The 27,737-nt window shown below is 46.4% G+C and overlaps 1 protein-coding gene across 4 annotated transcripts in view; it reads left to right on the top strand.

The window, feature by feature from the left end:
* Positions 1-27,737, top strand: part of CDC45 (cell division cycle 45) — a 41,099-nt gene that overhangs the window by 6,954 nt on the left and 6,408 nt on the right. For 3 of the 4 annotated variants that reach the window (XM_003280355.3, XM_030815861.1, XM_030815862.1), the window contains 8 exons: positions 7,833-7,888; positions 9,479-9,527; positions 10,895-10,956; positions 12,614-12,664; positions 18,859-18,978; positions 20,911-21,042; positions 21,291-21,389; positions 22,072-22,233. In XM_003280355.3, the coding sequence (XP_003280403.1) occupies positions 7,833-7,888; positions 9,479-9,527; positions 10,895-10,956; positions 12,614-12,664; positions 18,859-18,978; positions 20,911-21,042; positions 21,291-21,389; positions 22,072-22,233 (731 nt within the window). Of the gene's footprint in view, positions 1-7,832; positions 7,889-8,012; positions 8,109-9,478; positions 9,528-10,894; positions 10,957-12,613; positions 12,665-18,858; positions 18,979-20,910; positions 21,043-21,290; positions 21,390-22,071; positions 22,234-27,737 lie in introns of all 4 variants that reach the window. The other variant, XM_030815860.1, reaches the window with a different exon arrangement.

The following is a 27,737-nucleotide window of genomic DNA, read 5'->3' as shown; positions in this document are numbered from 1 at the left end:
GACATTGGATACCAGTCCTCTTTTCTAATATTTACTACTACTTGTTTCTTCATGGAGTACTTTAACTTGCTTCTCTATACCTGCATTTTCTATGATCTGTAAATTAGGTCTAGAGCGTTGATTTTAATAACATAAAGCATTCTTGAGAAGAATACTTTTTATATAATTAAAACCTGTGCATGATTTATAACTAAGTATGTGTATATTAGAGGTATATATATATTTTTTTGAGACAGAGTCTCGCTCTGTCGCCCAGGCTGGAGTGCAGTGGCACAGTCTCGGCTCACTGCAAGCTCCCTGGTTCATGCCATTCTCCTGCCTCAGCTTCCCAAGTAGCTGGGACTACAGGTGCCCGCCACCACGCCCAGCTAATTTTTTGTATTTTTAGTAGAGACGGGGTTTCACCGTGTTAGCCAGGATGGTCTTGATCTCCTGACCTCGTGATCCTCCCGCCTCGGCCTCCCAAAGTGCTGGGATTACAGGTGTGAGCCACCGCGCCCAGCCGCTTTTTAGAGGTATATTCTTAGAAATATTTTTACCAGCCTGGTGTTGGTGGCCCAAGCCTGTAATCCCAGCACTTTGGGAGGCCGAGGTGGGCAGATCACCTGAGGTCAGGAGTTTGAGACCAGCCTGACCAACATGGAGAAACCCTGTCTCTACTAAATACAAAAATTAGCCAGGAGCAATGGCAGATGCCAGTAATCTCAGCTATTCGAGAGGCTGAGGCAGGAGAATTGCTTGAACTTGGGAGGCGGAGGTTGCAGTGAGCCAAGATCACGCCACTGCACTCCAGCCTGGGCGACAGAGCAATACTCAGTCTCAAAAAAAAAAAAAAAAAAGAAAATATTTTTACCAGACTGGACAACATAGCAAGACACTGTCTCTACAAAAAAATAAAAATTAGCCAGGCATGGTGGCACGGTCCCATAGGCCCAGCTACTTGGGAGGCTAGAGTGGGAGGATGCCTTGAGACCAGGAGGTTGGTTGAGGCTGCAGTGATCCATGATCACATCACTGCACTCCAGCCTGGGCAACAGAGCAAGACCTCATCTCTTAAAAAGAATGAAATATTTTTATTAATAGGGGTGCACATTCAAAGAGGTTTAGAGACAATAGGTTATAAATAATTATTTTAAGGAGTTCTGCTATAGGCTGGGTGTGGTGGCTCACGCCTGTAATCCCAGCACTTTGGAAGGCTGAGGCGGGTGAATCATGAGGTCAAGAGATTGAGACCATCCTGCTAACACGGTGAAACCCCATCTCTACTAAAAATACAAAAAATTCCCCGGGCATGGTGACAGGCACTTGTAGTCCCAGCTACTCAGGAGGCTGAGGCAGGAGGATGGCGTGAATCCTGGAAGCAGAGCTTGCAGTGAGCTGAGATCCACCACTGCACTCCAGCCTGGGCAACAGAGCAAGACTCCGTCTCAAAAAAAAAAAAAAGTTCTGCTATAAAGAAAAGGTGAGACATGGGGTCAAGAATCATTTTTGCTTGTCTTTTAAAGGTTGGATGTTAGAGCTGGACCCCAGCAAAGATGAGATTCCGCTATAAAAATAACCATAATTATACTTAATCTATAGGTGCTATAATATCGTGGCTCAGGTCACGGGTTTCAAATTTTGTATCTGCTATAACAGCTTTGTGACTGTAGGCAAATGACTTAACCTCTGTGTGCCGTTGTAAAATAAGGAGAATAACTAGACTTAATTGTTTTGGCTCCTACTGATGTTTAACAAATTACTCCAGAACCTAGCACCTTAAAACAACCTTTTCCTTATGCTCATGGATTTTGTAAGTTAGGAATTTGGGCAGAGCCCAGCGAGGATGACATCTTTTTGCTCTGTGATATCTGGGCCCTCAGGTGGGGACTCAATGGTTAAGAACTGGAAGCATGGCTCAGACACCTGCTGGGACGGCTCCAAACCAGGACTACTGAGCCAAGCACCTGCAGGGTCTCTCCATTGCATGTGACTTCCTTACAACATGACTGCTCAGGCTTCCAGCATGAATATTCCAGTCACCCAGGCAGCCACTGCATGGCTCTCCCGACCAGCCTTGGAGTACCTCAGCATCCTGTAGCCACAAGGGAGGGGACAGGACCCCACCATGCATTGTGGCAGGGTCAAAGAAGTCTCAGGCTGTGGGAATTTTGTTACTTTATTGAGGCATAATGTCTACACAATTCACTAGGTGGTACAATTCAATGAGATTTAACAAACGTATAAAGGTGCAACCACCATCCCACCATGATAGAGAACAATTCCATTACCCGCAAAAAGTTTCCTCACCAGGACCATGGCTTTTTTTTAATTAAAGTTTTTCTTTTGAGATAATTATAGATTCACATGTAGTTGTAAGAAGTAATATAGAGAGATCACTTATATACTTTGCCCAGCTTCCCCCAATGGTAAAATCCTGTAGTATAGTATCACAGTCAGGATGGGAGGCTGAGGCAGCGGATTGCTTGAGCCCAGGAGTTGGAGACCAGCCTGGGCAAAATGGCAAAACCCTGTCTCTACAAAAACTACAAAAATTAGCCAGGTATCGTGGTGCACACCTATGGTCCCAGCTACTCAGGGGGCTGAGGTGGAAGAATCACCCGAGCCCAGTAAGTCGAAGCTGCAGTGAGCTGTGAGCGCACGACTGCATTCCAACCTGGGCAACAGTGTGAGACTATTTCTGAAGAAAAGAAAGTCTCCTTTCTAAATGTATAAATCATGTGATTTTTCAGTTGGCACTCTAAAGGTTAGAAATCACTGTGAAAGTTCTGCCAGAAACTGAATATGTCTATTCCATATATGTATTCAGAAACCGCCAAAATAACCCATGGGTATTGCTTAAAAAAAAAAAAAAAAAAAAAAAGATACAGAACATTTCCACTGTAAGGATCCCTGTGTTGCCCTTTTATAGCCACACCCGCTTGTCTACTGCCTGGTAACCACTAGAGAGCTCCATTTCTGTAATTTCACTTCAACAATATTATGGAAATGGAAATGGAATTATACAGTATGTAGCCTTTTGGGATTGGCTTTTTTTCGCTCTGCATAATTCTTGGAGATTCATCCATGTTTGCTTGTATCAATGGCTCATTCCTATTTTCGTCCATCAGCATTGTGCACTTTTCAGTGTATACATTTTCTGTTTTTGTTAGATTTATACCTATATAAAAACAAACAATTTTTATTATTTCTACGTACTAGCCATAAATACATGGACACCAAAATTTAAAATACAATATCATTTGCAGTCAGTCAAAAAAATGCATAGTCTGCTGTTGTTGGGTAGAGTGTTTTAGAAATGTCACTTACATACTGAGAGTTGGTGGTGGTGTTGAGTTCTGTTGGCTTGCTGCTTTTCTGGCTAGTAATACTTTCAACTTTTCAGAAAGGGACATTGAAGACCCCAACTCTGATTATAGATTTGTTTGTTTCTCCTTTCAGTTCTATCACTTTTTACTTCACGTATTTATAGCTTTCTTGTGCACACACATTTAGGATTGTGGTGTCCTTTTGGTGGATTGACCCTTTCATTCACTTAGTGTCCCACTCTGTCTCTGGTAATTTGCTTTGCTCTGAAGTGTGATTTATCTGATATTAATATTGCCACTCCTGCTTTCCTTTGCTTAATGTTTACATGATATATCTTTTCACATTCTTTAGTTTCATTCTGCCTATATTGTTACATTTGCAGTGAATTTTTTAAAACAGCATACAGTTGGGTCATATTTTTAAATCATGTTTTTTAAAGCCATTCTCTGTCTCTTAATTGATAAACTTAGCTCACTTACATTTATTTTAGTTATTGACATGTTAGGGCTTAAGTCTGACATTTTCTGTTTCCTGGTCTCTGTTTTTTTTTATTCTATTTTCTTTTTCTTTTTTATTTATTATTTTTTTTGAGATGGAGTTTCGCTCTTGTTGCCCAGGCTGGAGTGCAGTGGCGTGATCTTGGCTCACTGCAACCTCTGCCTCCCAGGTTCAAGCGATTCTCCTGCCTCAGCCTCCCGAGTAGCTGGGACTACAGGCACGTGCCACCACACCCAGCTAATTTTTTGTATTTTTAGTAGAGATGGGGTTTCACCTTGTTGGGCAGGCTGGCCTCAAACTCCTGACCTCAGGTGATCCGCCCACCTCAGCCTCCCAAAGTGCTGGGATTACAGGCGTGAGCCACTGCATCCAGCCTGTTTTCTTTCTTTTTCTTTCCTCTAGTGTTTGTGAGTCTATCTCCTTGTATAGATTTTTTAGTGGTTGTTTCAGGTGATTACATTACATATCCATAACTTATCACAGTCTACTGGTATCATCATTTTACCAGTTGAGTCACATGTAGAAACCTTACCTTCTTTTTTTTTTTTGAGGTGGAGTCTCACTTTGTCACCTAGGCTGGTGTGCAGTGGCACAATCTCAGCTTACTACAACCTCCACCTCTCTGGCTCAAGCAGTACTCCTGCTTCAGCCTCCCGAGTAGCTGGGACCCCAGGTGTGCGCCACCATGCCCGGCTAATTTTTGTATTTTTAGTAGAGGTGGATTTCACTATGTTGGCCAGGTTCGTCTCAAACTCCTGACCTCAGGTGATCCACCTGCCTCAGCCTCCCAAAGTGCTGGAATTACAAGCATAAGCCACTGTGCCTGGCCTTGTCTTCTCTTAATGTCTTTTACTCTGCCCCATTTATAATATAATTTTCTTAAATATTTCCTCCACATATACAGTGTTATAATTTTTGCTTCAGTAATTAAGCATAATTACAAACTCAAGAGGATAAGTAAGGAAAGCCTATTGTATTTACCTCATTTTTGCTTATTGTATTTTTTTCTTCCTTTCCAGTATTATAAGGTTTCTTTTCCATTTCCTTTCTATTTAAGAGTCTCCTTTAACCGCTCCTTTAGGGGAGAGCTGCTGGAGATAAATTCCCTTAGTTTTCCATCTTTGAGAATTTATTGATTTTTTTGTTGTTGTTGTTCCTAAAAGATACTTTTACTGGATGTAGAATTCTGGGTTAATACTTATTTTCTTCCAGCATTTGGAAAATACTGTGCCACTTACTCTGGCTGCCATGATTTCTCATGAGAAATTGTCTGTCATTCAGGCTTTTTCCCTATCATGAAAGTCTCATTTTTCTTTGGCTGTTTTTGAGATATTTTGGTTTTGTTTGAGTGTTCAGAAGTTTAATTAGGATGTTAGGATGTGTCTTGGTGTGGATTTGTGTCTACCCTATTTGTTTCTCTTATTTTTTTGAGACAGAGTCTTGCTCTGTCGCCCAGGCTGGAATGCAGTGGCACGATCTCAGCTCACTGTAACCTCCACCTCCCATTACCCAGCTTCTTGAATCTGCAAGTTTATGTCTTTTTTTTTTTTTTTCTTCGAGGCAGAGTCTCACTCTGTCACCCAGGCTGGAGGACCTGCAACCTCTGCCTCCTGGGTTCAAGCAATTCTGCCTCAGCCTCCTGAGTAGTTGGGATTATAGGCATGTGCCACCATGCCTGGCTACTTTTTTTGTATTTTTAGTAGAGATGAGGTTTTTCCATGTTGGCCAGGCTGGTCTCAAACTCCTGGCCTCAAGCAATCTGCCTGCCTCGGCCTCCCAAAGTATTGGGATTACAGGTGTGAACCACCACACCCAGCCAGCAGCTTTTGCCAAATTTTCAGCCATTATTTCTTCAAGTGTATTTTGAGTGCACCCTCTTTCTCCTCCTTCAGGGCACTGATGACGTGAATGTTAGCTCTTTTCTTGTAGCCCCACAAGTCCCAGAGGTTCTAGTTTTTTTGGTCTATTTTTTCTCTGTTGTTCGGATTGGGTAATTTCTGTCTTTCTGCCAGTTCACTAATTCTTCCCTCTGTCCCCTTCATTCTGTTCTCGAGCCTATTTGCTGAGTTAATATTCCAGTTGTATTTTTCAGTTCTAAACTTTTTTCTTCATATATATATATATATTTTTTTCTTTCTTTCTTAAACTTTGTTTAGAACACTTGTCTCTTCTTTAGATCTCTTATTTCTTTGCTAAGGCTTCCTGGCTTTCATTTGTTTCAATCGTTTGTCATTGCTCGTTGAAGCATTTTTATTATGGCTGCTTTAAAATCTTGGGCAGATAATTCTAACAACTCTGTCATCTTGATGTTGGCATCGGTGGGTTGTCTTTTTTCATTCATTTTGAGATCATCATAGTTCTTGGTATGATGAGTGATTTTCAAGTGAAACCAGGAGATTTTTGTATTATGTGATGAGATTTCGTGTCTTCTTTAAGTCTTCTGTTTTAGTTGGCTTTCTCTGACATGGCTCTGGCAAAGAGAGTGAGTGATGCCAGGTAGAGGTAAAAGATCAGGTTCCCCACCTGATGTCTATCACCTGGGGCAGTGAAGGTCCAGGCTTCCCACTTTGCTGCCTCTGATACCCTCCTAGCAGGGAGGGGAGGAATTTCTCATTACTGGAAGGTGGGGGTGGAAGTCTGGGTTCTCCCACCATTGGTTCTCCCACCCAGAGGTGGGGTATGGACTTGTCACCAACCAGCAGGGGTTGCAGTCTCAGTTCCCTCCTTGGCTTCTCTGATACCACCAGACAGAGGGCTTGGGGTGCCTTGCTACAGCTTCGCAAGGATGGGAGCCTAGGCTCCCACTGGGCCTTTGCTGGGGTGGATATGGATGTTCTTGATGGTGTTGGCTAGAGTAGATGGGCTATTGCCTAAAAGCTTTCTGTCTTGGGGGGCTGCTCCTTCCTAGTCCTTTGACTAGACAGAGCAGGTTTTGTGGGGTTTTTTTTGTTTTGTTTTGTTTTTTTGTCTCCACCTGTTGGTATTTCTAGGTTGCTGGCTTTTCAGCTCCAAGTCTGGCATATATGAGCCAGAAGGAAAACTCAAGGAACACTGTGTTGTTCCTCATGTCCCAGAGTCCCTAACTGCTCTGCCTTCACCTCTACCTTTCAGAGTCTTACTTTGTTTTGTTGTTGTTGTTGTTGTTTGTATGTTTCTGAGGCAGAGTCTTGCTCTGTTACCCAGGCTGGAGTGCAGTGGCACAATCTCGGCTCACTGCTACCTCCACCTCCTGGGTTCAGGCAGTTCTCCTCCTCAGCCTCCCAAGTAGCTGGGATTACAGGCATGTGCCACCACGCCCGGCTAATTTTTGTATTTTAAGTAGACACGGGGTTTTACCATGTTGGCCAGCTGGTCTTTAACTCCTGACCTCATGTGATCTGCCTGCCTCTGTCTCCCAAAGTGCTGGGATTACAGGCGTGAGCCACTGTGCCCAGCCTTACTTTGTTTGTTTGATCTATGATGTCGAAGGGTTTTCGGTATATTTAATGAATGTATGGGGAAAAACATATTTACTCCATTTTCCCAGAAGCAGGAGTCTCGGGACCATGGATTTCTAAACCTACCACATTATTCCATGCCTTTGTTGTGAAGATTAAATGAGGTTGTGCCTGTAACATTAGAATAGTTCCTAACGCATGATTGAATATAAGAAATTTAGTTCTCATCCATCCTGATGTGGAAGCTGGTACAAAGTGGGTGTGAGCTTACCTTGGATCCCATAGTGCTGTGGGTGACAGCAGCTAGGGTGGATGAACACAGTTTTACCTGGAGCAGGTGCTTGGGAAGCCCCTACTCTTTCTGCCCATGGTGTGTGGAGAGCTGGGAGCCAGAAGGGGTCACAGCCATCCCTTGCCTCCATGCTTCTCTTCCGTAGGAACAGGGTGTGCTTGGGGCACTGGTGTGACCGTGTTCTCTCTCAGGCGTCTGGGCCTACTGACTTCTGCCAAATTGGAACCTTCTTGGGCTGTGGGGATAAATTCCTGGTGCATTTGCTCCACCTTTTGTTCTCTTTGTCCCTATATCAGGAGATAGTGGAGCGAACCATGCGGAGGAGGCAGCGGCAAGAGTGGGAGGCCCGGAGGTGAGTCTGTGCTTCCAGCTGCTCCCAGCACCAGGAGCCCACTTGCCTCGGGGTCTGTAGTGCCATCCATACCTCTGACTTTCTGTCTCAGGATAATTCATTGAGTTTAGAACCTTTGGGCCAGTGGCTCTGGGAGTGAACCTGTGGCCGCTGCATTGGAGAAGAGCTCCAGGTTGTTCCCCGGTCCCATGAGTGACAGGACAGCCCCAAGGTCTCCCAGGTACATGCCATCCATTAGAGACCATGGCCCCGGCTCTTTATTTTTATCAAGTTTTTCCAGTGTAGATACTTTGATTTACAAATTATTTATAAGAAGTACGCTAAAATGAAAATATTGGAAAGGTTATTCTAGCTTGAAGTGAGCATGCAGCAGTGCCCTTGAGGTGGTTCCCAGGGGAAGCCCTTGCTGGATCTGTCATGGAAGGTCTCCCAGGCCATCCAGCTGATGTTCCCCGTTTCAGCTGAGGGCATGCACTCCTGCCACTGCCACAGGAGGAAGGCTGCCCCCTCGGATAAGGACAACGTAAGACAGGTGTGGTGGCTCATGCCTGTATTCCCAACACTTTGGGAGGCCCAGGCAGGAGAATCCAGGAGAGTTCAAGGCTGCAGTGAACTATGATTGTGCATTGCACTCCAGCCTGGGTGACAGAGTGAGACCTTATCTCTAAAAACAAACCAGGAAAGGATAATATAAAACCATTTCAGGAAGCATAAGGAAAGAAAAGTGAAAATAACCCATAATCACACTGCCTAATTCAAAGAGATTCTGGGTTTGGATTTCTATTCCTGGGTTATACATACTTGTGCATATTTTACATGATATACATCTGATTTTCCATCTTTCTACTTAATATAACCATTTAAAATAGTTCTGAACAGGCTTTCTAAACAGCCTAGTACTTAATTGGCAATTTCCCTTCTTTTTGAAATGTAGGTTACTTCCAATATTTTGCCATTATAAATAAGGCTTCAGTGACTTACTTTGTGCACACAGCAAGTTTTGTCTTGCTTTTTCCTTTGAATTGTAATTATGGGACAATTTCTCTGAATTGGAATTCTGAACTATACCTCTTTACATCATACATTGCCACTGGCAGTTTGTGTTAATTTCCTGTTATACATATACATTCTGCTAGAGTCAATAAGTGGCCAGGTGTTATGGCTCATGCCTATAATCCCAATACTTTGGGAAGCCAAGGTGGAAGGATTGCTTGAGCCCAGGAGTTTGAGACCAACCTGGACAACATAGTGAGACTTTGTCTCTATTAAAATTTTTTTTTTAAATTAGCTGGGTGTAGTGGCACATGCCTGTAGCCCCATCTACTTAGGAGGCTGAGTTAGGAGGATCACTTGAGCCCAGGATGTCAAGGCTGCAGTGAGCTGTGATCACACCACTGCACTTCAGCCTGGGAGACAGAGCAAGAACCTGTCTCAACAAAAAAAACAACCAAGAGTCAATATGTGAAAACAAATAGTACCATGATTTAATTTGCATTTCATTGAATACTGTCAAGTTTAGCATTTTTCCAAAATATTTGGCTTCCTGTACTGCTACTTCCTGCTGAAGACCTGCATTTTATGTCATTACAGAAGAGACATCCTCTTTGACTACGAGCAGTATGAATATCATGGGACATCGGTAAGTATGAATAGGTGGAACTCACTATAAAGTTCTGACTCCAGGGGTCAGTGTCCTCAAATGTGAAGAAGAAACGTAGATTTTAGAGCCACAAAAGCCTGGTTTGAATCTGAGCTCCATGTCTTCCCCCTGTGTGACCTTGGGCAGGTGTTGCAAGCTCTCTAAGCCTTAAACACCTCCTCCTCTGTAAAGAGAATAATCCTCATTTCAGAGGTAATTGTTAAGATGATCGTTTGCACCCAATAGGTGATCAAAGAAGAGCAGCGTTTATTTTTGTTCATCATCAAAAATACAGAATGAGTTTGTACCAGTCTCTGTGCGAGAAGATAAAACGCTATAGACTTATAACGGCCCATCAGTGTGTGTCTTTTACAAAACAGAATTTAGTGTAGAAAACCTACTGTGTCGATAGTGTTGAGCAGAGCTCAAGGCCTTAAGGAGCCCTAGAAAATAAGTTTCAATAAAACATCCTGTATTTAGTCTTAGAATTTAATACTGGGACCTTGAACTCTAAGCACCATGTTTCCAGTGTCCCTTTTATTGTCAAGGTTCCATTGTCCTTTGAAGGATCATCCTTTTGCTGCCTCTGCTCAGTCCTTGCAAATGGAAAATTCTAAGCAGTTGGTGGGGAGGGTGTTGATGCTTACTTAGAGAAGATACCTCCCTCCAGATATATGGGGCCAGTTCCCTTGGAAATTCTCTCCCTGGAGGAAGCCCGCATTTCATGGCAAAGGGGATCTTAGGGTCTTCTGGTCAGACGCCAGTCTTCCTCAAGGTCTTTTACCAAATAGAGATCCTCTGCTTATGGGAGTTAAATGCTCCAATGTGGACAGCCCCGTTGGAAAGACCCTCCTCACCAGAAGTGCTGAGGCCCCTCCCTCTTTAATATTCAAATAATTGGACCCAGGGCTGTTCCTCACCTGGCCTTCCTGGGAATGTGTTTGAGGACGCCAGCCAAGCAGGAGGAGTGTGCGGATGCAGAGCCAGGCAAATGATGGGGTCTCCTGGCCTTCGGGATTCAGTGCCTGCCTTGGGCATCACTCAGGAACACAGGGAGATGCAAAGAGGCCCCAGCCAGTGCTGCACCCGGGCTGCCCCTACCAAGTGAATTCTTCCCTTGCTACAGGATAAAGTATACATACAGTAATGATTTTAGCTAGCAAAGGAGTTACTTTCAGTCCTCCTCTTCTGTTTAGTGTACTCATCCCACCCGTTGGGCTGGAATCCACCCACATGCCCTGGCCAGGCAGACCCTCCATCCGCAGGGGTTTGCCAGGGCCCTTCTGGCTCAAGTCCAGCCTGGCTGCATGGCCCAGCCCCAGCACGTGCCCCTCCCACGAGCCTTAGACTTCTCTGCTTCCTTACAGTCAGCCATGGTGATGTTTGAGCTGGCTTGGATGCTGTCCAAGGACCTGAATGACATGCTGTGGTACGTAGCCCCTGCGGCAGCTGTGTGGGAGTGTTTGTTGCCTTGGTCAGTGCCACATAAGCAGCTCTGTCCTCCCACAGGGAGAGCGCTTCCCTTGTCCCCACCAGGAGTGTCAGATGCAGCCCCTTTCTGGGAATGTGTGTGATTTTGGTCTTTTTCCTAACTATGAAGCTCTGGGAGCTTCACGCAAACATGGGACTTGGAGTGTTGGAGATGCAGAAGAAGAGAATATGGTACAGCTTCACCCTCCCCACTCCTGCTGCTCAGCCTGTACTCAGTAAATTCAAGTGACAGGAGGAGTGTGAGATTTGAAGGAGGCAGCCTTTGCAGTGGCTCACATCCTTAATCCTACTTCCCTAATCCCAGTACTTTGGGAGGCCGAGACAGGAGCATCACTTGAGTGCAGGAGTTTGAGACTAGCCTGGGCAATGAAGTGAAACCCTGTCTCAAAAAAAAAAAAACTGGCCGGGTGTGGTGGCTCACCCCTGAAATCCTAGCACTTTGGAAGGTCAGGAATTCGAGACCCGCCTGGCCAACATGGTAAAACCTTGTCTCTACCAAAAATAGAAAAAAAAAAATTAGCCGGGCGTGGTGGTGGGTGCCTGTAATCCTAGCTACTCAGGAGGCTGAGGTGGGAGAATCGCTTGAATCTGGAAGGCAGAGGTTGTAGTGAGCCGAGACTGCACCATTACACTCCAGCCTGGGCAACAAGAATGAAACTCTGTCTCAAAAATTAGCCAAGTGTCGTAGTGTGTACCTGTAGTCCAAGCTACTCAGGAAGCTAAGGTAGGAAGATTTCCTGAGCCCAGAAGTTCAGGGCTGCAATGAGCTACAATTGTGCCATCGTACTCCAGCCTGGGTGACAGAGTGAGATGCTTTCTGCAGAAAAGGAGGCAGCTCTTGCTAGGCATCCATGCAGTCCTGTCACATGGTGGCAAAATTTGATGTAGGAAGAACCATCATCCCTCCTCCGAGTCCGCTGTGCGGGCTGCACCTGGCATGACTGAGCACAGTGGGGCCCAGTCACTCTTGCCGTGGGGGGGCTGTCATGCTGGGGAAGCCAGGCCTTGCCTGGGTCTCAGGTAAAAGATGAGCCTGAAGATGGGAGCCTCGAAGGCTCACCAGAGGCCTAAACACTGCTACTCTACATCCTGCTACTTTAAGCTGCAGGATGAGTAGATGTGAACACAACTAGGGCCCCCTGTGCTGGAGGCATGTGACATGAGGGGCTCAGAGAGATGAAGTGATACCACAGTCACGAACAGCTCAGCACAGGCCTCTGCCGTGATATTGCATCAACTCCACTTCGAGTGTTGGGGTCAGGAGTGCAGGACAAGAGCAGAGCGTGGCCTGGGAGTGGGCAAGAGTGCTGGCTCCTGTTATAGCTCCCATGGCTGTCCTGGGAGGTTTTCCTTCTTTGAGTACCTAAAGCTCCCACAGTGGCAGACACTGCATTGCGAGGCTCCAGTTACTCTTTTAACCTCTCCACCTCAAGGAGAGAGACCACCTGACTGAGGCAAGCCAGGGTCTGGCCCCACTGGCAGGACATTCCCCAGACTGCTGAGCTTGGGCCTGTTCCATCATCTCACTCCATCCCCCAGGCCTCATTGAGCCCAGGTGGGCTATAGGCTGGCTCCACTGCCTTCTCTTCCTCCAGGTGGGCCATCGTTGGACTAACGGACCAGTGGGTGCAAGACAAGATCACTCAGTAAGGACACACTCCCTTGCCTTGCAGGGTCAGCCCTGTGCTGTGGCCAGGTGCACAGCCTGACCATAGCCACTAAGTTTTTAGCAGGGTCCCTGTAGGGTCCTGTTGAGAAGTGAAGGCTGGCCCTCCTCCTTGGGCCCATGCATTTGTCACTGAGGAAGGGCTAACTGAGTACCAGCCGAGTAACTGTGGCCTTGTGTGGCCTCTTCATCTGGCAGGTAGAGCCAGCCTCCCCAGTTCTCTCCCAGTGCCCTGCCTGTGCTGGGTGCTACTGGCAGGGCCAGGCTTAGAGGCAGGTGCTGAGGTGTGGCCCTTGCAGTAGGTGGGGGGTTGGGGGAAGACAACACAGAAGCAGGTTGGGGGTGGGATGAGAGCCCCTAGTGAGGACCCTGAGTATCGTGCCAAGCAGTAGGGGTTTGACCCCAAAGGTAAGGGGAAGGCTCCAGAGGATTTTAAGGGGTCTGGTGTGAAGCAGAACCCCTTTTGCCCTCAGTGGTGGGCTCCCTATCTGATAGACTGACGGTGAGCTGCAAGGCTGCCTCAGAATGCAGATGCTGCAGGGCGAAGTGGGGGTTGGCTGCTTCTTTCATCCCCGCTAATGCACAAAGTGGCCCATCCTTCTCTAGTGGCCATCAGGCAGAATCTCTTAGGGATTAGCATGGACCTAGACCCCAACATGCTGGTCCTCTCCTAGAGGACCCATGTAGATGTCCCCAAGCTGTCACCTGGCACAGCCCTAGGCACAGCCTCCAATTGGGTGCTGGTCTCCTCATGCAGTTTGAATAGGCCTCATGCCACTATTTCCTGCCTCCCCAGCCCTGCCCCTGTCTGGGTCCTGCAATAAGGCCCACAAGGCAGGAGAAGCCCAAGTTTCAGGCCTGGAGCTACTTCCTGGACAGGTCACCTTGGCACAGCCCACTGCCCTGTTAGGCCTGAGTCCCTTCCTGTGTTAAGAGTAGCATGGAATTTGTGCACAGATAATGTAGGGGCTAGAAACACCATGGTGCATGCACTGATAGGCGCTGTTCCTGGTCTGTAGCAGTCTCTCAGGTGAGGCCCCCACGGTCACTGTCCTGGTTGGTGGCCCTTTGGAACCTAGAGTGGGGTCTTCCTGCTCTCATTGTGCTCAGTGGCACTTCCTGTACAGGATCTGTACCTGAAACTGTCCCTATAAACTTTACAAAATTAATGAGGGCAGGGGGAGGGGAGAAATGAAAATGAACCCAGCTCGCAGCACATCAGCATCAATCACTAGGTTGGCGTGCTCTCTGACTGCTTCCTCGTAGCTGCTTGGTGTCTTATTGCCTCTGAAACATGTAGACCCTGTCACAAGATTGTAGTTCCCCTAACTGCTCTGTAGATCACAACTTGAACCTTAGAAAACGCTGTTTTCCCTTTGAGATATTTCTTTGGGTCCTACATACTGATGGAGCTACTGACTTAGCTGCTCCGAAGGACCCCACGAGGTGCTGACTAAACCAAGAGTGCAGTTTGTACACCCTGATGATTTCATCCCCCTTGCCCCACCAATCAACTATCCCAATTTTCCAGCCCTCCACAGTCTCCCTAAAAGCCCCAGCCCAGAACTCCTCAAGGAGATGGATTTGAGGGTCTCCTCCCATCTCCTTACTCGGTGCCCTGCAATCATGAGTCTCTTCCTCTGCTGCAAACTCTGCTGTCTCAATGTAACAGGTCTGTTACTGCACAGCGGACATATGGGCCTCCTGGTCCTATAACATATTTTGGAGGCCAGGCGCGATGGCTCACCCCTGTAATCCCAGCACTTTGGGAGGCAGAGGTGAGTGGATCACCTGAGGTCAGGAGTTCGAGACCTGCCTGGCCAATATGGCGAAACACCGTCTCTACTAAAAATAGAAAAATTAGCTGAGCATGATGGCATACACCTGTACTGTAGTCCCAGCTACTCGGGAGGGTGAGACAGAGGAATCGCTTGAACCCAGGAGGCGGAGGCTGCAGTGAGCTGAGATCGTGCCACTGCACTCCAGTTTGGGCAACAGAACAAGACTCCGTCTCAAAAAAAAACCAAACCAAAACAAACAAAAAATTATGGAGAGCCTACCTGAAGCCCCTTGTGGGTATTTGCCTGCGCCTAGGTGCCCCTTTGCTGTTCAGTGGGCAGGACCCAGAGACAAGCCCAAGTGGCCACTGGGCTCCATTGAAATATGGGCTGTTGCTGGTGCCCTGCCTGTTGACGGAGCAGTGTCAACCTTCGGTGCATAAACTGCTCGCAGCAAAGACAGTTTCTGGTTTTGAAAGGCATTAGGAAAGTTTTCTCCATGCAACCGGCACCCCTTTCTCTTCTGATTTGCTGGCCTCCTTGGAGGTCTTGTGGCCTCCTCAGAATCTTGTGGCATATTATAACCCTTTCTTAACTGGAAATGACCCAGACACCCAACAAGCATCTAAAATAATTTTAGGATTTTAAGCTACATGGAACATTTGCCTACAAGCATTCATACAATTTACATTTCATGCATTTTTAAGTTTGCCTAGATTACTTATGAAAACTGAGATATTAGACAGAACTAGTCATTTCAAATTATTTTATCGTTAACCTTTTTCTTTTTTTGAAATGGGGTCTTGCTCTGTCTCACAGGCTGGAGTGCATTGGCATGAACGTAACTCACTGCAGCTTTGACCTCCTGGGATCAAGCAATCCTACCACCTTAGCCTCCCATGTAGCTGGGACTATAGGCGTGTGTCACCATGCCTGGCTAATTTTTTTGTAGAGATGGGGTCTTACATTGCCCAGGCTGGTCTCAAACTCCTAGGCTCAAGCAATCCTCCCTCCTCAGCTTCCCAAAGTGCTGGGATTACAGATGTGAGTTGCCACTCCTGGCCTTCTTAATCATTTTTATAGCCTGTGACCATCAGATGTTCACCTAAGAACCTTAAAGTTAAATGCATGTGTATTTTTGCTGACAACTCGGAAGATTCAGCTGGTATCGTTAAACCAACAATATTCATCTTATTTGTCAAAAAATCATACAAAGATCATTCTGGTTTTGGTTAGTTTTATAGTCTTAAAACCTTCTATGCAAAGTCCTGACACCCTAAATATCCAGTAGAGACAAATGTAAAATCGTTCAGTCAATGAACTCAGAAAAAAGATGTATGCTGATAGTTTTGAAGACGTTTCTATTTTTATTTAACAATAATTTTAAAGCCAGCTTATTTACTAAAGATCATTTAAGTCACATGAAGTTGAAAAATATTTGAACTTATTTACTTTGTTTATGAGCACTCATTTATTTATAAGCCAATTTGGTACCATGTAGACACAACACATAACACATACATACATCTAAATTTATTTTAACCTACATACACACACATACAAAGATACAGCTTTTACTGCAGAACTCTAGCCATGAGATAACAGTACAAACTCACCAGTTTATAAAAGAGGGCTGGATCCAAATTATTTTTGACAAAATTGGAACCATTCACATAAATAAACTTTGTTTATCCCAATAGGTAATTCAGTGAAGGCTGTGAACTAAAATTTTGAATAAAGCAGTTTCTATAGCAGTTTGATTTTAAAAACTTACCCTTTCTTTTTTTCTGCAGTTTCAAGTTTTCAATGATTACATTTTAGCTACAGCTGGCTGAGCTGTATAAGCAAAACAAAATCTCCAAGTAGCTCTGAATTAGTAATACCATAAACAGTGAGTCTTAATACCAGTAGCTTAATAACACCAGATTCAAAGCAGACAGAAAAGAGACAGGGGTGATGGCTCATGCCTGTAATCCCAGCACTTTGTCGGGGGTGGGAGGATTGTAGGAATCCAACCTAGGTAACATAGAACCCCTCTCTACAAAAATAAAAAAAAAAAAAAAGCTGGGCATGGTGGTGCATGCCTGTGGTCCCAGCTGCTTGGGAGGCTGAAGTGGAAAGATTACTTGAACCTGGGAGGTCAAAGCTGCAGTGAGCTATGATTGTGCCACTGTCCTCCAGCCTGGGCAACAGAGTGAGACCCTGTTTTAAAAAAAGAAAGCAGGCAGAAGCTTTCTCACAGTTTTTCCACAGGAATTTCTTCTTTTAGTGGGTAAGTTACCCACTGCACTAACCTGATGAAGATATACGTCTCTTGTCTTCCCAGTTTCACAAGATGCAGCCCAGTGCCCAGCTTGGAGTAACCAAATCAATATTTCTCATTCTAGCTGAGACGATATACACACAACAAAAATGCAGACACTAATCACTCCACTCCGCGCCCAGATTTGACGTGGTGAGGCTCACACTTGCCCCTGTCAGCCCCCAGCACCTTTGATCTACTCAAAGTTGGGAGGAACTACCTCCAACCAGGAGTTCAGCAGGTGGTCTCTGGGCAAGATGAAAAAGATGAAATATGGTCAACCTGAGTTAGGCCTGCTAAGCTTTTGCTAGCAATTCCTTCAGGGATCCCTTTCATAAACATAAACATACATAACAAGACAAAGACAAAGAAAAGGCCCTCCGAAATCAAGTTCCAAATTTCAGAAGTCAAGAGGATTTCTCCCAAGCAGTGCTCTTTGGTCTCCTTCCAATGTAGAGGAAGTCCCCTCAAATGAGGCCCTTCCTATTACTAGGGAGGGTGGACAAGACCTCAGAAGAGGCCTCGAGACTTCAGAGGGAGCCACAAAACCTTTGAAGAGGCCACAGGACTTCCAAAGAGGCCAGCAAATCAGAGGAGAAAGCGGTGCTGGTTGCATGGAAAAAACTTACCTAAGATGCCTTTCAAAACCAGAAGCTTGCTTTGCTGCGAACAGTCTATGCACCAAAGGTTGACATTGCCCTGTCAACAGGCAGGGCACTGGCGGCAGCCCATAGTTAAATGGAACCCAGTGGCCGCTTGGGCTTTCGGCTTGTCTCTGGGTCCTTCCCACTGAACAGCGAAGGCGCACCAAGCCGCAGGCAAATGCCCACAAGGGGCTCGAGGCTAGACTCATCATAATGTGTTGTAGGACCAGCAGGTTTGTATGCCTGCTGTGCAGTAACAGACTTGTTACACTGAGACAGCAGAGTTTGCAGCAGAGGAAGAGTTTCATGATTGCAGGGAACCGAGTGAGAAGATGGGAGGAGACCTTCAAATCCATCTCCTTGAGGAGTTCTGGGCTGGGCTTTTTTGGTTTTGTTTGTTTGTTTGTTTTTGAGACGGAGTTCGCTCTTGTTGCCCAGGCTGCAGTGCAATGGCACTATCTCGGCTCATTGCAACCTCCGCCTCCCAGATTGAAGTGATTCTCCTGCCTCACCCTCCCAAGTAGCTGGGATTACCAGTATGCACCACCACGCCCGGCTAATTTTGTATTTGTAGTAGAGATAGGGTTTCTCTATGTTGGTCAGGCTGGTCTCAAACTCCTGCCCTCAGGCGATCTGCCCACCTCGGCCTCCCAAAGTGCTGGGATTACAGGCATGAGCCACCGCAACCGGCCTGGGCTGGGGCTTTTAAGGGGACTGGAGGGTGAGGGGCTGGAAAATTGGGGTAGTTGATTGGTGGGGCAAGGGGGATGAAATCATCAGGGTGTACAAACTACACTCTTGGTTTAGTCAGCTCCTCGTGGGGTCCTTTGGAGCAACTGAGTCAGTAGCTCCATCAGTATACAGGACCCAAAGGAATATCTCAAAGGGAAAACAGCATTTCCTAAGGTTCAAGTTGTGATCTACAGAGCAGTTAGGGGAACTACAATCTTGTGACAGGGTCTACATGCTTCTGAGGCAATAGACACCACGCAGCTATGAGGAAGCAGAGAGCACGCCGACCTAGTGACTGATGCTGATGTGCTGCGAGCTGGGTTCATTTTCATTTCTCCCCTCCCCCTGCCCTCATGAGTTTTGTAAAGTTTATAGGGAACATTTCACCCACTCTGCTGTGGATCCCTGTCACTTACGGAGTCTGTCATCTTGGCTATGTGGACTGTGGCGTCTGCGGTGCCCATTCTCAGGAGGTGTGAGACCCATGAGGACAGGAGGTGGGCAAGGCTAGAGACCACACCCCCCAGCTCCATCCAATCATGTTTTCCTGGGTGCTTGGTTTCTATGCAGGCTGCATGTCCTTGGTCTCTGCATGGGAACAGCTCCTGTGGTGAGCAGGCCCCTGAGGAAGGCCTTGAGCGGGAATGGAGCCTAGGCTTAGCCTGCCTGGTAAGAGCTGGAGGGAACCAGCCGAGGCTTGTGCTACTTTTTTTTCCAGAATGAAATACGTGACTGATGTCGGTGTCCTGCAGCGCCACGTTTCCCGCCACAACCACCGGAACGAGGATGAGGAGAACACGCTCTCCGTGGACTGCACACGGATCTCCTTTGAGTATGAGTATCCTTGTGGCCCAGCCTGAGGGGCACAGGCAGCACCCCCGCCTCCAGGGTTCTGCTCAGCGGGCCTTGTTTGCTTTGTCACCCTCTGGGTGTTCTGGCCACATCCCCAGGAGGGAAAGCAGCTGGGGCAGGAAGTTTTGGGGGAAGGGGCTTTAGTGTGCTACCCCAGCTCATCTGTGTGGCTTTGGCTTCTAAATGCCAGAGCTGAGTTTAGAAGTATCACCCTTCTCCAGCACATCCCTGTAAAGTGCTTATTGTGGGCCTGGCTCTGGACATGGTAGCGGTGCGGGCGGTGGTTCATGCAGTCAGGAAAGAAGGGAGCTGCCGTGTAATCACACAGGGTGATGTGTCTTTGCGAAGCACATGGGACATCGGTGGAGTGCTCAGGAAAGACCATGGGGAGACCACATCTCACACAGTCTCAGCCACACTCAGTGTGGCAGCTGCTGTACTGAGCACAGGAGGGGCTGGGAGACTGGCTGGGGTCAGATGTCGGGAAGCAAGAGCAAGCCTTGTGAGCCAAGGGCAGCGGGAGGCTGTGGAGTGACCAGAGTTTGAGTCAGGGTTTTTAAAAGGTCCCTTGGCTGCCCAGTAGAGGTAGGTTGGGGGCAAGGAGATGGTCACTGCTCTCCAAGGCCACACAATAGTGGCTTGGCCCAGACTGCAGCAGTGGCTGTGAGCAGTCAGATAGCATGATGTCAGGGATGGAGCTGCCCTGTCTCTGCACTGTGATGGCTGGGAAGGAGGAAGAGTGAGTGTGGACACGTTAGTAGTCAGGTGGCCATCAGAGCCTGGGGAGCGGGGCGGAGCTGGCTGAACTCCTGGGGAAGGGAGCCGTTGTGCACAGGAGCTGGTCCCATCATGTGCGTGGCAGGGTGGGCTCACTTACCCAGGGATCATGGGAGTGTGTGACTGAGACAGGAGGGAAGGAGTCGGAGCTGAGGACGCCGGGGCTTGAGGAAGCTGCTGGAGTGTGGGCAGGGAGCATGGTGGTCTGAAGGCCTGGGAGTCCCCAGGAGTTGGGAGGGGCAGTGGTTGGAACTGAGCATGCCGAGGAAGCAGGCAGGACCAGGCTCTCGTCCTGTAGAGGGGAAATCCACCGTGGGGGACAGTCCATACTCACAGCTGCTCTCACGGTGCCAGGAGCAGTGATGGATATGTTTAAGAAAAGGGCTGAGGAAGTCGGGCATGGTGGCTCACGCCTGTAATCCCAGCACTCTGGGAGGCCACGGCGGGTGGATCACGAGGTCAGGAGATCGAGACCATCCTGGCTAACACAGTGAAACCTCATCTCTATGAAAAATACAAAAAATTAGCCAGGCATGGTGGCAGGCGCCTATAGTCCCAGCTACTCAGGAGGCTGAGGCAGGAGAATGGCGTGAACCCAGAAGGTGGAGCTTGCAGCAAGCCGAGATCGCGCCACTGCACTCCAGCCTGGGCGACAGAGCGAGACTCTGCCTCAAAAAAAAAAAAAAAAAAAAAAGAAAAAAGGGCTGAGGATGGGGGCGCTTCGTGGATGGGGTCCCAGTGGAGGGCTCTCCGGAGGAATGTGTTGTAGGGAGGGCTGGGCTAGGTGGAGCAGGAGGTGCAGGACGACAAGCTGGTGATGCCCAGCCTCCCATGTCATGTGTGGCCATGACTGCTCCATGTGACCACAGCACCTGGACTCTGCAGACCCCTGTGCTCCAGATTCTCTGCCTGTCAGACAGGGTGGTCTATGCCTGTCACTTCACAGGCTCTCTGTATGGGTCAGCTTAAGCTAAGAAGGTCAAAGGGCTCCAGGTCACCCTTGGGATACCTGGTTTTGCAGGCAGGCCTGGTGAGGAAGGGCCCCGCCATCAGAGTGGCCAACCTGCTGGAGTTACGAGAGTGGGGCTGTGTGCTCAGGGCGGCCAGTGGGTGCTTGCATGCTCCTTGACTGCAGGCCCAGCCTCCGCCTGGCGCTCTACCAGCACTGGTCCCTCCATGACAGCCTGTGCAACACCAGCTATACTGCAGCCAGGTTCAAGCTGTGGTCTGTGCACGGACAGAAGCGGCTCCAGGAGTTCCTCGCAGACATGGGGTGAGTGACTGCCTGGGCCTCTGCAGCGCCAGCCCTGGCCACCCCCAAGGGAAAAGCCCCTCTGCTTTGTTGTGACCAACTTAGTTATAAAATGCAGCCTGTTCTGCCATAAGCTCCTTGCCCTAGATCCCAGAATATCCTCCGAATGCTGGTGCAGGGACATCCTCGCTTGCCCTTGGTTTGGGTTTCCTTCCACCCTGTAGGTGCGTGGTGACCTCACTCATGTGGCTTGGGCTTGCTCTTTCCAGTCTTCCCCTGAAGCAGGTGAAGCAGAAGTTCCAGGCCATGGACATCTCCTTGAAGGAGAATTTGCGGGAAATGATTGAAGAGTCTGCAAATAAATTTGGGTAAACACATTTTTCTGGATTTAGCTTCATTAAATCCAGGTTCATTAAAGTGAAGGGTTCTACTTTAACTGTGCTCCTAAAATAATGCAAAAAAAACAACAACAATGTGCTCCTAAAATAATGCAAAAAAAACAACAACTCAAGAATGTACAAATGAGTGTTATCCGCGTCTGGCCATTCCTGAAGTCTTGAGTTCTTTTTTGGGTTAAAAATAGGACTTCTTCAAGCTTGTGAGGTTTAGGATCCTAGGATCCTTGAATCCTAGGGCTGCTGTGGGATCTGTGAGGTCGACCCCAGTCTATTTCACTGGAGACAGCAAATGGGCTACAGGGCCAGGTTCAGGTGATCTCTGCCCAACCAAGTCCATGGGCACTCCTGGAGGCCCCTGGCTTCTCCCACCCCAGACAGCTGGCATGCTAAGGTGTGAGAACCATGCTAAGGAGAGGACCCCACACACCCCCTAAGCCAGCCGAACAGCTGTTGACAAGAAGGCACTTGGCCACTCTGGGCTGCAGGGCTGGTATGTCTGGACGTTCTGACCTGCCTCATCCTCTGAGCAGCATGGCTGTGCTGGAAGCATTGGCTTGGGCCTGTGAGGGACATTAGCACATCTGTTGGCCTGTCTGGCAGTGAGAGCTTGCCCACAATTTGAGGGTGACAGCTGTGTTTGCTCCCATGACAGGATGAAGGACATGCGCGTGCAGACTTTCAGCATTCATTTTGGGTTCAAGCACAAGTTCCTGGCCAGTGACGTGGTCTTTGCCACCATGTCTTTGATGGAGAGCCCCGAGAAGGATGGCTCAGGGACAGATCACTTCATCCAGGCTCTGGACAGCCTGTCCAGGTAGCAGGAGGGCTGTGGGTTTGCCTCATGGGGCCACCACTGGTTCTCACTGCCCAGGGAGGTCAGTTACGGGGACCCCAGGGCTGTGGGAGTGACTGTGTCCTGCAGAAACTGCTTGGGTGAACTGGAATCACAGTGCCAGTGTGGCGTGCACCTGACACATTACCTGCCCCTCTTCAGTATTTGTCACTTTCTCTTGAATCTTTTTTGGCTCTTTTTTCTTTCTGATTTTTAAAATTTTCTCTTTTTTTACCTTTTGTATCTCTTAACAAAAGGCATTATTTGTTGTGTATATTCGTTCTTGTGTTTAATCTTATAGTTTAGTTGTCATTTCTCAATTTTTTAATTTTCAAGTTCTTTCTTATCTCACTTCCTGAGATGTCCTATATTTTTCCATGTCTTTTTCACTTGTTTTGAAATGGAACGTGACAATTTGGATCTTTTTTTTAGCATGTCTTTCTAGTGTCAGACTAAAGACATCAGAGAAAAATATCTCCAAATACATTGAATTTATTTGGGAATTAGAAAAGAGGATTATACTGTCTGCGATGCACATCTATGGTAAGCCAAATATGCATCCAAAGAGAGGAGGCTGAGGGGAAGCTTTTATTGGCAAAAGGAGAAGTTCACGTAAGCTAGCTTGGAAACAATTCATTGGTTTCAGAGACTCAAAGCCAGAGTTGGCATCAGTTCATTGGTGAAGATGCATTACTGGGCAAGTGTTATATTTTAAGAGCATCTTATCTGAATTGTTGCAGTCCTAAAGAAGGGATTTCTTGTGGGGTTATTTAGAAAGTCTTTGAGTCTTTATTCCAGACATGCAAGCAGGAGCTCTCCTTGGTGCTTTCCCAGCTTTAATTTGTTTGGGCCTGACAAAAAGTGATTTCATCCTGGGATCTGCAACTTTCACATTAGTGTACTTTCATTGTCCAGAGAGGTGTTATTCTGTCCCTTATTCTCTTTTTTTCTAATAGTGACTTTGAGGGGATTTGACTTTGCTACTTGTCTCATCCTCTTTATTTATAAATTTCATTTCCCTGACTTTTCAGGATAAGGAGGCATGATTCAGACAGCTTTTCTGGCTTCACAGAGCTGCCACTTCTGTTGCTTTTGTGCAGTGGTAAAGATGCATATGTACATATGGGGGCCTGCTTTCTGGGATTTCCTGATTCTGCTCCCAAGCACACTTTTTTTTCTACAGCTTTATTGAGATACAATTTGCATGCCATACAATTCACCCATTTAAAGTGTACAATGTGATGGCTTTTATTTATTTTATTTGTATTTTTTTAGAGACAGGGTCTTGTTCTGTTGCCCAGACTGGAATGCAGTGGCATGATCATAGTTCACAGCAGCCTTGACCTCCCAGTCTCAAGCAATCCTCCTACCTCAGCCTCTTGAGTAGCTGGGATGACAGGTGCATGCCACCATGCCTTGCTAATGTTTAAAATTTTTGTAAAGATTTGGTATCACTATGTGGCCCAGACTGGTCTCAAATTCCTAGGCTCAAGCAATCCTTTCACCTCAGCCTCCCAAAGTGCTGGGAGGAACAGGCATGAGCCACCGCACCCAGCCTGCAATGACTTTTAGTAGGTTGCAGTTAGGTTTTGCAAGGTTGTGCAGCAATCACCACTATCTAATTTTAGAGCATTTTCATTGCCCCAGAGAGATCCTCCCAGCCTCTGGCAACCACCAGTCTCCCTTTTGTCTTTACAAATTGGCTGTTCTGAGCATTGCATACAAATGGGATCATATAAGATATGGTTCTTTGTGACTGGGTTCTTCACTTAGCATCATATTTGCAAGGCTCATCTATATTGTAGGATGTATCAGGATTGTATGTCTTTTCCCCCGTCCACCTCCCAAGACAGTCTCACTCTCGCCCAGGCTGTAATCCAGTGGCACGCTCTCAGCTCACTGCAACCTCTGCCTCATGGGTTAAAGCAATTCTCCTGCCTCAGCCTCCCGAGTAGCTGGGATTACAAGCACGTGCCACCAAGCCCAGCTAATTTTTGTAGTTTTAATAGAGACGGGGTTTCACCGTGTTGTTCAGGCTGGTCTTGAACTCCTGACCTCGTGATCCGCCTGCCTTGGCCTCCCAAAGTGCTGGGATTACAGGCATGAGCCACCATGCCCGGCCAATGTCTTTTTATTGTAAATAATATTCCACTGGGTGGATATATTCTATTTCATTTATCCATTCATAAGTTGATGGACATGTGGTTTGTTTCCACCTGTTGACAATTATGACTAATGCTGCTGTGAACTTGCATGTACAAGTCTTTGTGTAGTCATTTCTTTGTTTCTTTTGGTTATATACCTACATGTGGAAATGCTGGGTGACGTGGTAACACTAGGTTTTGAGGAACTGCCAGATTTTTGAGGAACTGCCAGACTCTTTTCCACAGCAGCTGCACCATTTTACATTCCTACCAGGAGGGAGGGTTTCAATTTCTTCACATCCTCACCAACACTTGTTATTGTCCATCTTTTGGATTACAGCCATCCTAGTGAGTATGAAGTGGTATCTCGTTATGGTTTTGATTTGCATTTTACTGATGACTAATAGTGTTGAGCATCTTCTCATGTGCTTATTGGTCATTTGTGTATCTTGTTAGGAGAATTGTCTATTCAAGTCCTTTGTCTTTTTTTTTTTTTTTTTGAGACAGGGTGTCACTGTGTTGCTCAAGCTGGAGTGCAGTGGTGCAGTCATGGCTCACTGCAGCCTCAAACTCCTTGGCTCAAGCCATCCTCCCACCTCAGCCTCCTGAGTAGGTGGGATTATAGGCAGGAGCTACCACACCTGCTAATTTTTAAATTTTTAATAGAGATGAGGTCTTGCCATGTTGCTCAGGCTGGTCTCAAACTCCTGGGCTCAAGCAATCTTCCAGCCTTGGCCTCCCAAAGCACTGGGATTATAGGTATGAACCACTGTGCCCAGCCTAAAACTTTTATATATTCTATATACAAATCCCTTATCAGATAAGTAATTTGCAAGTATTTTCTCCCATTCCGTAGGCTGGCTTTTCACTTTAGCAGTGTCCTGTGAAGTATAAGATTTGTTAATTTTGATGACATTTAAGTTACCCACTTTTTCCTTTGTTTCTTGTGTTTTTGGTGTCGTATCTAAGAAACCATTGCCTAACCCAAGGTCATGAAGATTTCACATTATTTTTTCTACTAACACTTTTATAGTTTTAGCCCTTACATTAGGAGTATGATTCATTGGAGGTTTTTTTTTTTTTTTTTTTTTTTGAGACAGGGTCTTACTCTGTCACTTAAGCTGGCGTCCAGTGGCACGATTTCCACTCACTGCAACCTCTGCCTCCCAGGTAGCTGGGGCTGCAGGTATGTGCCACTGCACCTGGCTAATTTTTGTATTTTTTGTAGAGACATGTTGGTCAGGCTGGGCCCCTTACTCTTTACTATAGTCTCCTTACACTTTACCAAGGCCCCTTGCTCTTTACCATGCCCCCTTATACTTTACCAGGCTCCCTTGCTGTTTAATAAGACCCCTTGCTCATTACCAGGACTCCTTGCACTCTAGGGAGGCTCCTTAAACTTTCCCTTGGCCCACTGCACTCACCTGCTCTTGCACAGGGCAAAACTCTTAGTTTGGGCCACTGCTTTCCAGTTGCCTGGAGTTTTAAGTCTTCTTAGGTCTCACTACCTCTCGGCTTTCTCTTGCACTGATGTAGATAGTATACCTGTCTGGCTGTTCATGGTCTCTTTTTACCTGCTTACACTTTGGGCTTTCAAGTGTTCCCTTGTTCTCTTAATTTGTTGCAAATGTGGGTCCTGGGTTTTTGGTTTTGCAATCTAGTTGCTCTACTTTTATCTAGAAATTTGGGAAAATCCAAAAACTATTTTACCACTGTTGCTGCCATCGTCCCAGCATTGATGGGTAGGCTTTAGACATTGTCTACCAACTTCCTGCTATGACAAAGGAGCATTTATCCCACTCTTGTCCACTTCCCTCCTGTTGGTACAGTTTTGCCACTATTTTTAACTTCTTTGTAACTTTAACATATTTATGTCTTCTTTCATCATGAGTGTCTTGTCTCCCTACTTTGTAAGAAAAGGATATTTAAAACACTCTTAGTCCATTTTGTGTTGCTATAAAGGAATACCTGAGGCTGGGTAATTTATAAAGAGAAAAGGTTTATTTGGCTCACAATTCTGATGGCTGGAACGCTCAAGATTGGGCATCTGCATCTGGTGAGGGCCTCAGGCTGCTTCCACTCATGGCAGAAGGGGAGCTGGTGTGTGCAGAGACCATGTGGTAATGGAGGAAGGAAGAGAGAGGAGGAAGGTACTAGGCTCTTTTTAACAACCAGCTGTCACTGGAACTAATAGAGTAAGAACTTACTTATACCCCCTAGCCCCAGGGAGAGCATTCATCTATTCATGAGGGGTCTGCCCCGTGACCCAACACTTCCCACTAGACCCCACCTCTAAGATCTTGGATTAGATTTCAACATGAGGTTTTGAGGGGACAAATATCCAAGCTGTAGAAACAGCCTTACTTTGCTCTTCAGCGCTGCTCAGTACTTTCTGAAATTTGTGCTTTTACGTTTTCAAGACTGATAACAATTTTGGGTTAGAGAAAAACATATAAATTGTCTTATCTTTGGTTATAGGTTGATTTTAAAAGTTGAAAGTAAACAAATAGTTTTACTTTATTGTGCTAATAAACTATTCCAGAGACAATCATGTGTAGTAATAGATTACTATCTGGCACAGCTCTTTGTTTTTCCTGCTGTTTTTAATTACCTCCTTTATCGCATCCATTTTTTTCTCCTCCAAACTCCTTCCAGCTGTTTTTCTCTGAGCCCCTTTTTGCTGGAGAGTCTGGGGTTCTGTCTTCCCACCACAGCCTGGACCTACAGCTCTCAAGGCCTGCTTTCCACTGTCCCCATGGATGTCCAAATCTTGGCTGTGCCTCTTAGTTTGGTCCAGTGTTTCTTGGGATCTTCATCTTTGTTTCATTTACTCCCTCATTAAATTAGAGCACAGTTCTTAAGTAAAATTCAAAGAAAGGGCGCATGTGAGATAAACTTTCTGAGTTCTTATATATCTGACAATATCTTTATTTTACTATTTCTTTACTATTCCCCCCACAGAAAACATCTGTGTTTTTTATTCTTGCTTTTCAGGCTTCCTGGAATGATGATGCTCTGTCTTATTTTTTTGCCTTACATTTTCCATAGCTTTGTCTTGTTATCTATGTTGAGGAAGTTTTTCTTGACTTATCCTCTGGACTTGGAGTGAATATTTTATCTTTTGCAACTGTTTTAATTTCCATCAACATTTCCTAGTTTTTAACTCTTCCTTTTTCATAGCATCCTGTTCTTGGTTTAGGAATGTAAGAGTTGCGCACATCTCTCTGAAGACATTAATTAGAGTTCATTTTAACTTTCTTTTGTTCTCCAAATTATCTGTTTCCTTCAGGGTTATTTTTTCAGGCCATAGGCATTTCTCAAATGGTCTGATGTCTTTCATAT

The sequence above is a fragment of the Nomascus leucogenys genome, chromosome 7b (genome assembly GCF_006542625.1).
Source record: "Nomascus leucogenys isolate Asia chromosome 7b, Asia_NLE_v1, whole genome shotgun sequence".
In the NCBI taxonomy this organism is placed as follows: Eukaryota; Metazoa; Chordata; class Mammalia; order Primates; family Hylobatidae; genus Nomascus; species Nomascus leucogenys.
Note: the sequence above shows the minus strand (reverse complement) of the source record. Positions and strands in the feature narration are given on the sequence as shown.